The following is a 12,827-nucleotide window of genomic DNA, read 5'->3' on the forward strand; positions in this document are numbered from 1 at the left end:
TCTGTGGTTTCTGCAGAGCCATCCATCTGAGCACACATAGGCCACCTGGAGGTGACCTCCCCACCACCCTGTAGAGGCTCAGAACCCAGATCTGCTAACCTCCTGGAGGCTGGAGGGTGGCCACCCCAGCATTCCTAGTCCTCTGAACCCAGGAAAGAAGGGAACACACCCAGTGAGACACGTAGTGGGCACATGTGGCAGCCAGTGTCCCAAGTACTGGAATTGGCCTGGTCACAGCACAGGGCCCAGAAGCATACTAGAGCCCCTACGCTTGGCAGCTTATAGATGCCCAGGGGAAACATCTGACCATGAAAAAAAAAAATCACTAAAATCATGGTAGTATATGGAAAGTGGCTGCAGTTCTTAGGTACAGGAAAGGGTCTTAGGATGTCAGAAGAGAAAAGCTGGGGAAGTTCGGGAAAGCTTTCTGGAAGAGGTGGGTGATAACCATGCCCTTGAAACCAGCAGGGCCATGGTGAGCCAGGTGGGGTGCTAGATCTTTCATGATTAAAGGAGCCACTGATTTTGGCTTTGACTTTGGCACAGAGCAGCATTACTGGCTTCTCGGGACAGTGGAGAGCCTATAGCTCTGACCTACAGATACCGTGTGTTCACCACTGGGCTAAGAGACCAAAAAGTCTCAGCAGATTGCCAGCCCCAAGTAATTCCAAGTTGGCTGTGTTTTCTTACATTTCTTTTCATTCTAAATTCAAAGGATTCCTAAAACATGCGTGTTTTTACTGTTTTCAAAATGATGTCCACCTAAGTCTTTTTACTTAATCCCAAGCAATCTCTGGTCTGTAGTCTCTAGAAGGGTGTTTTGAGGAGACCATGGAAGATCCCAGTACTCACGTTCAGCCTCCTTCTCCCTTGCCCTCCAGAAATCTGAGAACTGAGCTGGAGCCTTGTTCTGGACAGGTTACCTGAGAGGTTACCTGCCTGAGGTATCCCTCAAGCTGAAGTGACTGTACGTGGCCTTTGCCTTTTGAGGGAAAGTCCTGGATGGACACCCCTTTTAGGACATGCACTTCAGCCATGCTTGTCCTCTCTCACCTTCACTTTTTGAAATTCTTCGTAGAATTACAGAGCCGAGAGCAACCTGGAGAAGTCGTCTCCTCTGTGTGTTTATGGGCAGCACCCTGCCTAATCCAGCTCTGATAAAAGGAGAAAATAATTATGGGATGCGGACCTCACTTCACAAACCCTTCCTTAGCAGTGGGGCCAGCTCAGCATTTATTTCTACTCCAAGCCAAACACATATCATTGACCTGCTGCATCCTGTATATATACGCAGAGACCAAGTATTTGGTCGGTTTTCATACCAACTTCCAGTTATAGAGTTTTATATCTTGCAATGTGTTTTTAAAATCTTCCACCTTAATTAATCTTAGGAGGTTCAGCTGAGAATCTGACCTTCATTTAATGACAAAATCAAGTGAATGGTTCACGATCACCCAGAGAATTTAGCACCCAACTCGGAATGGTAGAGAAACACCCTGGCCTGTTCTTCTGTGTCTTGCACAGTAACACACGGCCAGTGCTCCAGGAAAAAAATAGGGTTGGGGCGATTATTACTTGCTTTTCACAAGGTTCTGCAGCTTCTTTAGGTAGCATTCCTCCCAGACGTGGAAATCATGATTCAGTTTGTAAAAACTGCAGTCCCCATACATCATTATGCAGGAAGCTGATGGCAGAGTATTCCAAAGTCATGTGTTGTGCGTAACACATTTAGCATAAATGAGTTTGACTATGCCTTTGGCCAGAGGAAAAGAAGCAAGGGAGACTGAGAGTGTAGGTAAGAGTAGGGACCATTGACAAAGGCAAAGCCCACCGGATGATCGAGGAGACAATTTGACGGGGGCTATTGCAGTAGGGGGAATGTTCTGACCGTGGGGGCGGGGGGATGGCGGGGATGCCTCAGATCAAACGAGAAGGCCTGGGCCTATGAGGCAGCGAAACAAGGGATTCGTCAATAAGTTTTATGGGAATGGTGAGGAACATCAGAGATGGGTCTTTTTCCAGAATATCCAAAAGCCTAGGCATCCTTTGTGGCCAAAATACAAAAGGATGGGGAGATCTGTTAACTGTAGTTCCTTTTCCAAAAGCAGGGGGCTCAGGCGAATCCAACGTTGGGACAATTTCAAGGAGGTGCCCGGGAAGCTCATCTTCTGGCTCGGCGCTCAGCTACTTAGAGCGCGCCTGTGTCTCTCTTAATCCACGTCTTGCTACCCTGACCCTAATTGTAGTGTCCAAAATACACAGGCATTTTCTATGGTCCCAAGTTCAAGTCAGGACCTTTGCTCAAAGAGACGGCGAGTGATTCCCATAGGGGGCAGACAGTCGGGGTTGCCTTCGGAGAGGTGATCGTTAGGCCCCGGCATAATGCCTTCCAAGCTCACTTTTCCCCAAATTGGCTGATTTCCCATCTCCGCCCTATGAGCCAGGGCTCCGCTGTGCGGGGACCAAGCTGCAAAGGGAGGCGCGGCCCCCATGGTCCCCGCGGCCCAGGGAGGCTGCGGGCGGGCGTCCCCGCGCGCCCTGACCTTGCTGCCTCCCGACCAGATCCTGCAGGAGTTGGAGTACGGCCCCTCGGTGGACTGGTGGGCCCTGGGGGTGCTGATGTACGAGATGATGGCCGGGCAGCCACCCTTCGAGGCCGACAATGAGGACGACCTGTTCGAGTCCATCCTCCACGATGACGTGCTCTACCCCGTGTGGCTCAGCAAGGAGGCCGTCAGCATCCTGAAAGCTGTGAGTCCCGCTGCTCCCCTGGCCTCCTCCGTCTTCCCCCTCTCCCCGCCACCCCTTCCCTCTCCCTTCCTCCCCACTGCTTCTCTCTGACCCACCTCTGCTGCTGCGGCTGAATGGGAGGCATGCAGGCAGCCAATTCAGGGAGTTGAGGCACAAATTGCCTTCTGTGGGACCGGGACACGTCTGTGTCTCCTGAGAGGGAGCCCTGCACAAGTCTGTGTGCTCCCACATTTCAGAGGGAGCAGAACCAACCCAGGCTGCACTGGGCCTTAGACCCTGCCTCCTCCCCTGCCACCTGCGCCCGTCTCCCTCTGGAGCCTGATGGGCAAGAGGGAGGTGGGCACTGTGCACCTGTGTCCATGACAGCATCTCTGTGGCCGAAGAGCTGATCAGAAAAGAAGTGTCCCCTCAAGACATGTGCAGCTGTGCCAGATTCAGATACGACAGAGACTGTCCCCAGCCCCACAAAGAATCCCTCACATGTGAGATGCTTTGTGCTTGCTCAGCACGACTGTTTGTGCAACGTATAGCCACTTATACCAGGGCCAGTAAGTGCAGCTCCCTGTCTACCTGGGAAAGCTGTGGAAGGTGAGGTGCAGGGAAGGTAAGCAGAGCAGTTGAGCTGGGTTGAGGCAGGACTGAAGTGACAGGTGAGAACCTTGACTTCGGTCCTGGCTTCTGTCACCCATCAGAATGCTACAAAGTTTAGCACTTGGCCCGTCACATTCACCGGGTGTCCATAGCCAAGTAGCCTCTCAACTGTGATTTACTTGTCCTTTCGATCAATTACTGATATTTACCTAATTACACATACTTTACCAAGAAATTGTATATCACAAACAGAAAATCAGTATCAATTGCCATAGCTAAGTAACACAGATCATCATAGGAAAAGGGCAAAAAGACCTCAAATCATTCTGCCGGTGTCTGGGAGCACATATACCGCATTCTGGAAAGTGCCACACCAGAGCATGCTGTTCTCTCCTGCAGCTCTTGCTTTCTTCCCCTTCCTTCTTCCCCTCACTTCACCAATATCCCTTTGCCTCCCTCCCCCCCTCCCTCACCGTTAATAATTCAATGACCTGCTGTTTATTGAGGGTTTCCAGTGTGCAAGGCATCACACCTCACACGAAGGTAAGTATTGGTGAGTATAGCAGCCATCATCCAGCAGGCAAAGGTGGGCAATAAAGAAAAAAATACATCCACGCATCCTAAAGGAAGCAAATAGAAAATGTATATTCGCTCATCTAGTGCGTGCCAGTGAGCATCTAGTATGTAGTAGGCATTATGTGGGGGGCCGGCGAAGGAGAAGCCTGCAGGCAACACCCAAAGCAGCCAGAGCACCAGCCCAGCAGAGCTACTCACTTGCCCGGGACCCTGAACACCAGCCCAACAAGCCAATGAGCCCCCCTGCCCGCACTGCGGCAAGGCCCTTTCATTTTTGGATGACCCAGAGCAGTGTTTCCCAACAAAGTGTGATTTTTGCCCTCCCACCCCCTAGCCCCGCACCCCCGGTCCCACCCCAGGAGATATTTGGCAACATCTGGAGATGTTTTCACCATCACAGCTTGGAGGAGGGCTGCTGCTGGCATCTGGTGGGTGGAGCCCAGGGACATTGCTAAACATCCTACGATGCACAGGACAATTCCCACAACAGAGATGTATCCAGTGCAAATTGTCATTAGCGCAGAGGTTCAGGAACTTTGACTTTCAAAGATTCAGAAGCTAGAGGTTCCACCTGTGTCAGATGGTTGGCGAGGGCAAAGTCTCTGAGAGAAGGCATCTTCCCTGCAAGAAGAGCTTCGGACTCAGGAGCAGCTTCCTGAGATGTTAAAACCTGTGTGTTTATCAGTAGCCCTGATACTTCCTCCCCAGAAGTGGAAGGGCAGGAAGAGCTAAGGAAGTAAGGAAGAGTCTTTACTCCCTTGGCCTTGGAACACTTGACTTCCTCACATTGTCCCTTGATTCTCAGGCCAGGCCAGGTTTTCCATGACTCTGGCCACTGAGCTATGTGTCTAAGGGCAGCTACTCACATGACAGTGGTGCAGAACTCTAGAGGAGACCATTTGCATCATAGAGTCATGTAGTGCACAACCTGTGCAACAGTAAGTGCCAGCCCTGGTGCCTTCCTTCCTAAACACTGTGCTCCGAGGCCCAGCATTCAGCCCCCCATTTAATCATTCAGATGTACTGAGTGCACAATAGAAGCTAGGTGCTGAACCACGTGCTGGGAAGATAGGAATGATTCTCATATCCTGGCGCTCACCAAGGGAAAGAGATGTCTAGACAAATTATAATTTAAATAAACAAGAAACCTGAGGTCCCAGGTACCTACAGAGGAGGAAATCTGGGGAGGCTTCACAGAGGAGGCAGCATTTTGACAGGTTCTTAGAGGATACATGGGGACTGGACAGCGGCATTCAACCAGGGGAAGAAAGGATACAGGAGGCCAGCCGAGGTAGCCTGGGTTCAGACTGAGAAGTTTCTGCGTGCCAAAGTCTGTGGACTTTATCCTGTGGGTGGTGGGAATCAGGAGCGTTAAAGCAGGGGTAGCCTCTGCCGACTTTTAGATTAGGAAGGTGAGGTGTGTGGGATCCCTGGGTGGCTCAGCGGTTTAGCGCTGCCTTCAGCCCAGGGCGTGATCCTGGAGACCTGGAATCGAGTCCCACATAGGCTCCCTGCATGGAGCCTGCTTCTCCCTCTGCCTGTGTGTGTGTGTGTGTGTGTGTGTGTGTGTGTGTGTGTGTGATGAATAAATAAATAAAATCTTTAAGAAAAAAAAAAGGAAGGTGAAGTGTGCCTTGGTACCATTCCTACTTCGAATCTGCCCCCACCCCATCACTTATTTGCGGCCCTCCCTATCGCGCATCCATGTGCTTTGGCTTCAGAGCACCAGGCAAGGGTCAGTAGGAGACCCTCCCCACCCAAGAAAATCTCCTTTGCTAATGAAGCCTGAAATTGTATCAGTACAGATTTCTTCCTTTGGATTATGGTTCGTCCTCTTAAGTTCCTTTGTTTAAATACAGACTCTCAGCCTTCACCCTGTGAAATGTAACTCTGTCTCTAGCACACAGGTGTCTCACACACACACACACACACACACACCCCTCTGCCCTTACTTTGGGTGGCAGCAGAAATAGTTCCACCTCCCAACCCTGAGTGTTTTCAAGGCTACATGGTACACATCTACTCAACTTATTTGCCATCAGAACTGACTCACTTAATAGGAATAAGCTCACCTGGGTGGTGTGGGGGAAGTATCAGGGCCACGGATAAAAATACAGATTTTAACATCTCAGGAAGCTGCCCCCAAGCCAGAGGCTCTTCTCACGAGACGGCAGCCAACAAATATAAAACACATCAATGTGGTTTTTACAGACAAGTATTGAGAAGCCATAAGCCTTTCCTTTTCTTGTTTTTTTTTTTTATCAGTTGATCTACCTGGGTATTGTATGCTAGAGATTACAAATTAAATTTTTTAAAAAGTGAGAGGGCCAGGGGCCAGGAAAAGGAGAAGTGCAGGAAGTGTCTTTGATAATTTACCTTAGCATGACTATCTGCTCCGCTTTCCTTTTTTCTTTCTTTTCTTTCCTTCCCCCCCCCCCCCCCCCCCCCGGTTCTCTTTCCTTACCTCGGCAAAGACCACCATTGACCTCTTGGTGTAAGTGAATTTATCAGACCTCAGTCGGCCTGATGAGAAGACTGGAGAATCTGAGGGGACTCGGGGAGTTAGTAACAGCCTGAGTTCCTACTCCAGCATGCTACCTTGTTGACTGACCTTGGCCAAGCCCATTAACCTCTCTGTGCCTCAACTACCTCACTTCTAAAATAGGGACAATTGATAGACCTCAGAGGCTCACATTTGGATGAAATGAGTTAGTATGTATGCTAGGTTTAGGATGGCGGCTGGCACATGGTAAGTTCTCTACAAGAGTAAAAGAGTTCCCTGGGGGTGGGGAGCAGAGCCCCCAGGAGCGCAGGAAACAGGCTTAGGAGCTGGTACCAAAGAGGTTGCCCTGGCTGACTTCGATCTTTCCCTCGCAGCCTGTCCCTTCCAGGCCTTTGTCACTAATTCCATGTGTCATCCTCCCCACAGTTCATGACCAAGAACCCCCACAAGCGCCTGGGCTGTGTGGCAGCACAGAACGGCGAGGACGCCATCAAGCAGCACCCATTCTTCAAGGAGATCGACTGGGTGCTCCTGGAGCAGAAGAAGATCAAGCCGCCCTTCAAACCTCGAATTGTAAGTAGGGCCCGGAGCTCATTCCACACCATGGGTTGGGCCTGGGCGCGTAGAAAGAGGGGTTCGGGGCACCTTTCACAGCCCCAACTGCAAGGGCAGGAGGAGCCGAGACGCTCCCTCAAAGAGTCTTCCTAGGCCCTAGGAGTTTAGTGTTAAAAATACATAACCTGTAGCCGTAACCAAGATCGTGATTTACATGGGACACAGAAGAAGACTTTTTAATTTTAATAGAGACCGGTCGATTGCTTATGATCAAAAGTTACAAATGCTACATAACATGTTTGGTAGGCATAGAAGGGAGGTTTCCTTAGAAACAAACTGAGTCCATTTAAAGAGTACAAAGTAAGAGCCACAGTCCGGGTGATGATGCGGCCCTAGCGTAGAGCGCGAGGGTACGACCCGGTGCCTGACGCCTGGGAGGGCCCCGCTGTGCCAGGCCCGGGCCGAGCCTGTGAGAGGCTGTGTCCCGAGAGCCCCCGCACCCTCATCCGCGGTGCTGTCCCTGCAGACCCCTCTCCGGCCCCAGCGCCCATCTCGGTCCAGGTCCTCAGGCCTGGTGCGGTGATGCCCGTCCGGGGGCTGCAGGAACGCATGTTGGGGCTCACGGTTGGCGAGAGGAATCAGAGAGCAGAGGCCGTGTCCTGGCGGTGACCTGGGGGGCAGAGGGGCAGCCGTGCTGTCCTTAGAGTGTGCGTGCCCGTGGAGGGGGAGTATCTTAAGTCTGTTAGCTTGTAGCCCGACGAGGCAATCATTCAGACCCAAAATTGGGGCAGCCAGCTGGCTAGTACACTGGGAGCACAGGGGGGGATGGGATATAGGGAAACTAGGGGGCAGGAGCCCCAGAATGGTGGAACTGGGGTCCCCCGTGGGAAGGACTCAAAGTCATCCAGTCAACCTCAGCCACTCCACATTCTGTCAGGTGGCCCCCTCCTCCCTCACGTCTAAGGACAGGAAGGACCCTCCTGGGCTCTGTGAATCATCTGAGAGGAATTCCATTGTATTCCAGGAGGTTTTCTGGGGAGCGATTACTGATAGTGCTGGGATTCTCAGAAATGCCCCAAGTAGGAGGCAACTCTCAGCTGAAGGCGTGACCTGCTCCTGGGCCAGACTAGAAGGTGGAAGGCTCACTGTTCCTGGACACTCGATTGGGTCCCTGTTCCTCATTTGCTTCCTCCTCTGGTGTTTATGATTTCCGCCGGCTGGCACACAGCTTGGCACAGGCCAGATTTAGGTTCACCTTCTTTCTTTGTTAACATCACCTCTGCCCCTACCCATCTGTCTTCCCCTCGGCCCTGGGGCCTGCTGTGACTCTGGGCAGGGCTCCCTGTGCCATCCTGCTTGCAGGCTCCCCCCGCCCTGCACCCCCCTCCCCCCCCCCCCACTGAAGGGTCTCTGAGAGTGGTCTTCAAGGACAAGATTAAGTGTGTCCTGGAAAAAGAGAGGGGAAGTAGAAGACCAGAGGCCAGGTGGAAAAGGAGGGGAAAGCTAAAGACTCAGATCTGAGGGTACAATGCTATTGTGGGTTTAGTCTAAGGTAATCAACCTGAAGCAAAGTGGGAAGAAGGGCTTAAGTAGAGAATGGGGCCCCAGGACAAGAGCAGGGCCTGATCGGCCCGTGCAGGTCTGCAAAATGACTTACACAACACACAGCTAGGCTCCCGGAGGGCTGGGGCAGGCTGGACAGGCTGGGGCGGGGGGCGGGGGGCAGCCCCCCCACAGGGTGTGGGGCCAGAACACAGGGAAGCCCCGGGGACCGTCAGCAGGGCGTGGGGTGTGGCAGAGGCAGGCAAGGGAGTCTCTGCTGAGAAGCAGAGAATTAGGGAAGAGCTTTATGATAAAAGGCCCAAAGAAGTTTTAAAGTATGGGTTCATGGAGAAGAGTCTCTCTTTGGGATGAACCGATGGCAGAACATTGCTCAAATCCAGCAGAGGAGAGAGCTCTGAGATTTCAGGGGCCTCATGAAACTCCTGTCTCCAGAAGCCCTTCCCAAAGGCCTAGCAGTACCAGGGATTGTCACCCTCACATGGGGTGTCACCCTCTCTCTGAACGCAGAGCCAAGTGAAAGGGCAAACAAGAGTGACCCTTTGAGCTATATCTGGCTTCCCCAGAATGAGGGAAGGGCGTGAGGAACAAGTGTGAGGTTTCTGTGGGCCTGCGGGTTGGAGAAGGAACCAAACACAGAGGAAGGGGGAGAGAGGGGAGAGTGACTCAGGAGGCCAACTCATGACCCAGTCTGCTGGTGGGCAGGCCTCACCCAGCCCGGACAGGCAGGGATGGCGGGCCAGCAGTGCAGGCAGGCGCTCCTGTGGCCGGGGTGGGAGAGGGTCTCAGCAGTAGAAGTACATCCTTGCATGAGGAGTCAATCTCACCTGGGGGCCAGGGGGGACTCCTTCTCCTCCTGGAGTCACAAGGGACCTGTGCTTCCCTCCCTTGGGCCTCTCACGAGCCCCCAACCTGGGACCAGAGGGCAGGACTCTTCCTGCTGCCTTTTCTCAGGGGCTCAGGACAGGCTTCCTGGGGTGTGACCTGGGAAGATGGCAAAAGGTAAGGGCAGGGGCCGTCCAGGCTCTCCCAAGGATGTCGAGCTGAGTCAGCGTTCCCAAAGACTGATTTCATCCCTGCTTCGCACATGTTCTGTGCATGTTCCTACTCGACCCCACAGACCTCCAGAGTAATCCTGGATGCTACTGGGAGTTGGGGGGAGGGCATTTATCCAGCTGGTTTAAATTCCGTTTGGAAGAGAGAGTTAGAACATCTGAAGGAAGGATAAGGAAGGAGACTGACATTGCGCGAAGAGATGTTTTCTGGTCACATTTCAGGCTAAATACTGGTTGACCCTTACAGAGTTCTCAGCTACAGGTCTTTAATGTTCAAGTTATTTAGGTATCTGGTCAAGTATTTAGGTATCTGGTCACATGTATTTCCTAGAGATGTCCCTCTGGAGAAGTATCAAAATGGAAAAGAAAAGAACAGTCTACATCTCATTAGCAGGTTGGAAAGGTGTCCCGAGTCAGGCCCTAGGCTGAACGCTTTTTTCTGAAGAATGTTGGTGGTACCACCCTGAGTCCTCTGTGGGCTCGTATACAACAGAAATGAATTTTAAGTTGAATTAAAGCCCACCACAGTGACAAGCATACTGAAAGCCTCTCAGGACCCATGTGGAACTCACACGAGGTTTGTAGAAGCCACTACCCGCCTCTTATTAACTCAGGATCAACCCTGAGTACCCGCCTGGCTCAGATCACAGCCGAGGAGAGGGCTCCGCTCCATAAGCAGGGCCAGGTACCCACCGGCAAAATAGGTGGGCTCCCACAAGAGGTCACTGGAGAGACACGGGGGGCTGAAGTAGGTCCCGCAGAAGTTGTCCCCCGTGTACAGGGCAGGGATTCCATCACAAGACAGGCTGTCCTCGGGCTGAAGGTGTCCCGAAGCTTTAGGGCACATGAGATGCCTTTTGAGGAGAGCTAAAAGGAAAGATTTTGACGGAGGGAGGAAGGAAAGTGGGTCTGGAGCCTGACCGTGGGAAGAAGTGGGCAGGATAGTGCCTTCTAAGTCGCCAGGGACGGCGTGCAGTTCTTGCATCTTAGGGACAGACTCCTTGAGAAAGGAGAGGACAAGTATGTGAGCAACATCAGCAGCCTTGCAATTTGGTGGTGGAGGGCAGAGAAACCAGAGGCACAGACACCCCCATAATCTCATGCCCCAAGCCCCCAGTGCATTCAGTCAAAGACCTGGGCCCCCGAGGGAGCTCTGGCGCTCCTTTGTCTTGGGCTAGCTCCACTTGCTCCCCACCCATGCCCGTTGACATCACCACCAAAATGCCACCGTCCCCCTCAGGAAACAGCTGGATAGTGACCACCCCATTGAATTTACTTGACACACTGAATCTAAGGACCTGGGGGCGTGTCCTGCTTGTCTGATTCAGGAGGGAATTGGTTTTGTCTGACGGGAGGTACTGGGCGTGAGGCTGGGTGAAGTCACGTCATCCAGGCCAGAGCTTAAGAAGAGCCAAGACAGAGTGGCACATTTTCTGGAGCTCCGACTCTTGCCACCGCCACCACTAGGATGAAGCTTCTGCACAGTAGAGCCTGCGGTGGGAGAGCAAACCTGCCCACTGCCTGGGGCCGGTCCAGCTAAAGGCAGGGGTGCCTCGATCACCCTCGATCACCCCTACAGGGGCTGAGGATAAGGCAAGTTCCCGGGCCTGGTTTCCATCCTCTCTGTAGGAAGCCTTGCCCCTCCAAAGAGCTCCCCCACCAGACTGTCCAGATTTGCAGTTGGCCTCTGGCCTCTAGTCCAGTTCCCTCGCATACCTCGGATGGCTCCTGTCCCCTCCGGGCCTTTGCCTTCTTGAGATGTTTGCTAAGCTGAGATTTCTGCTCCCTGGCGCCTGAGCCTCCCTGTCTAACCCTGCCCTGGCTCACCAGCTGTCAGTAGTCCGGGGTGCCTGCCTGCAGATTTACGCCCGTTTGCACTAACCCCCACCCCGGGACATTGATCAGTGGCCTCTGCTTCTGCGTGGAGATTCCCTGTCATTCATCCTGCCAGCGTTCTTGTATTCTCTCCCTCCCTCGTTTTCCCTTTTATACTCCTCTTGTCCACCATGTAGCCACCCACGGATCCAACTGACTCTGCCCAAGCCGTCAACACCAGACCAAAGGCTTGGTATCATGATGGGTTCACATCCGTCTCTGGAGGTGGCCTGCCTCAGAGCAAGGGCACATGGCAGCAGGTTGGGGGGGGGGGCGGGGAATGGAAAAGCCAGTGAGGCTGGAGGTGAGGCCTCTGATGCTAGGAACAATCTCCAAGCATAGAATCCATCCGCCTGTTCCACTGGGGATGTCGATCCAAGGTGGTGGCATCGTCATGTAGTCAATAAATGTAGCACGATCCACTTTTGCATTCCTGGTGCGCTCACCTTTGGGCACCAGAGAGGGCCGGAGTGATGTGTTCCGTGAGGTTGGGCAGCATCGTCTGACCACGCGGGTCTTGGAGGTGTTGTCCCACTCTGGGCCTCTCTCCTGTGTGATGCTCCTTTCCTGCCAAAAAACATGAGGCTCGGAGATTATGGCTCCCAGGGCTCTAGCGCTGGAAGTGGGGGAGGCCAGTGGAGGAGGGAGAGCCCTGCCTCCCCAGGAACCTAGCTAGCTCTCCTCAGTGAAAGCCAAGGGCAATGAGGGAAATGCTGGCCAAGTAAACTTCTCTTTGTGTACGTGTTCTCTTTTTTCAAGTTTGCGTCAGTGTGAGTGTCCCTCTTTAAGGTAAGGCCTCCAGAATGGGGAGTCTCTCCAGGTAGGTGAGCCCTCAGGCCCGGTGACATGGAGGCCCTTTCAACCTCATGATCCGTTTCCATCCAGCCATCCACACTGCATGGCGGGACCCTCAAGGGAGGCCTTCCCTGCATGCTCCTGCATGACCGGGCTGTGCTGAGAGAAAACCGGGAAGTGGGCAGGAGACCCTCACAACCTCACCAACCTAGGAGCCTGAGGAGGAGCCCTGCCGGACGGGCCGCCCCTTCCCCCAAAGCGAGGCCCCTGCCCCAGGCACCACCTGATGGTGTGCGCCGTGAAGACGGAGCCCCAGGTGACCGTTGCAGGCTGACCTCCTCCTCCACCTGGCAGAGCAGGAACGGGGCCTGGCCGGTTCCTATAGACGTCAGTCAGGGCATCCCCCTGCACTGTGTCCATGGCAGAGTGAGAGAGCTTAGCCTCCCAGAGGCTGCACGGTCCCACCAAGAGCCGGGACACCGGTCTGGGCCTGGAGGGCATGGGAAGTGTCCAGGAGCCTGCTTCTGGCAGTTGGCTTAGGTAGTGACATGGTACAGTGGACGGGC

General features: G+C 53.3%; 1 protein-coding gene across 3 annotated transcripts in view; it reads left to right on the plus strand.

The window, feature by feature from the left end:
* Positions 1 to 12,827, plus strand: part of PRKCE (protein kinase C epsilon) — a 485,512-nt gene that overhangs the window by 451,408 nt on the left and 21,277 nt on the right. The window contains exons 13-15 of one of the 3 annotated variants that reach the window (XM_077915271.1): positions 2,563 to 2,751; positions 6,848 to 6,994; positions 8,001 to 8,198. In XM_077915271.1, the coding sequence (XP_077771397.1) occupies positions 2,563 to 2,751; positions 6,848 to 6,994; positions 8,001 to 8,183 (519 nt within the window). In that variant the 3' untranslated portion in view covers positions 8,184 to 8,198. Of the gene's footprint in view, positions 1 to 2,562; positions 2,752 to 6,847; positions 6,995 to 8,000; positions 8,199 to 12,225; positions 12,256 to 12,827 lie in introns of those variants that run through there. The other 2 variants (XM_077915273.1, XM_077915272.1) reach the window with 2 other exon arrangements.

The sequence above is a fragment of the Canis aureus genome, chromosome 11, assembly GCF_053574225.1.
Source record: "Canis aureus isolate CA01 chromosome 11, VMU_Caureus_v.1.0, whole genome shotgun sequence".
Taxonomy (NCBI): Eukaryota; Metazoa; Chordata; class Mammalia; order Carnivora; family Canidae; genus Canis; species Canis aureus.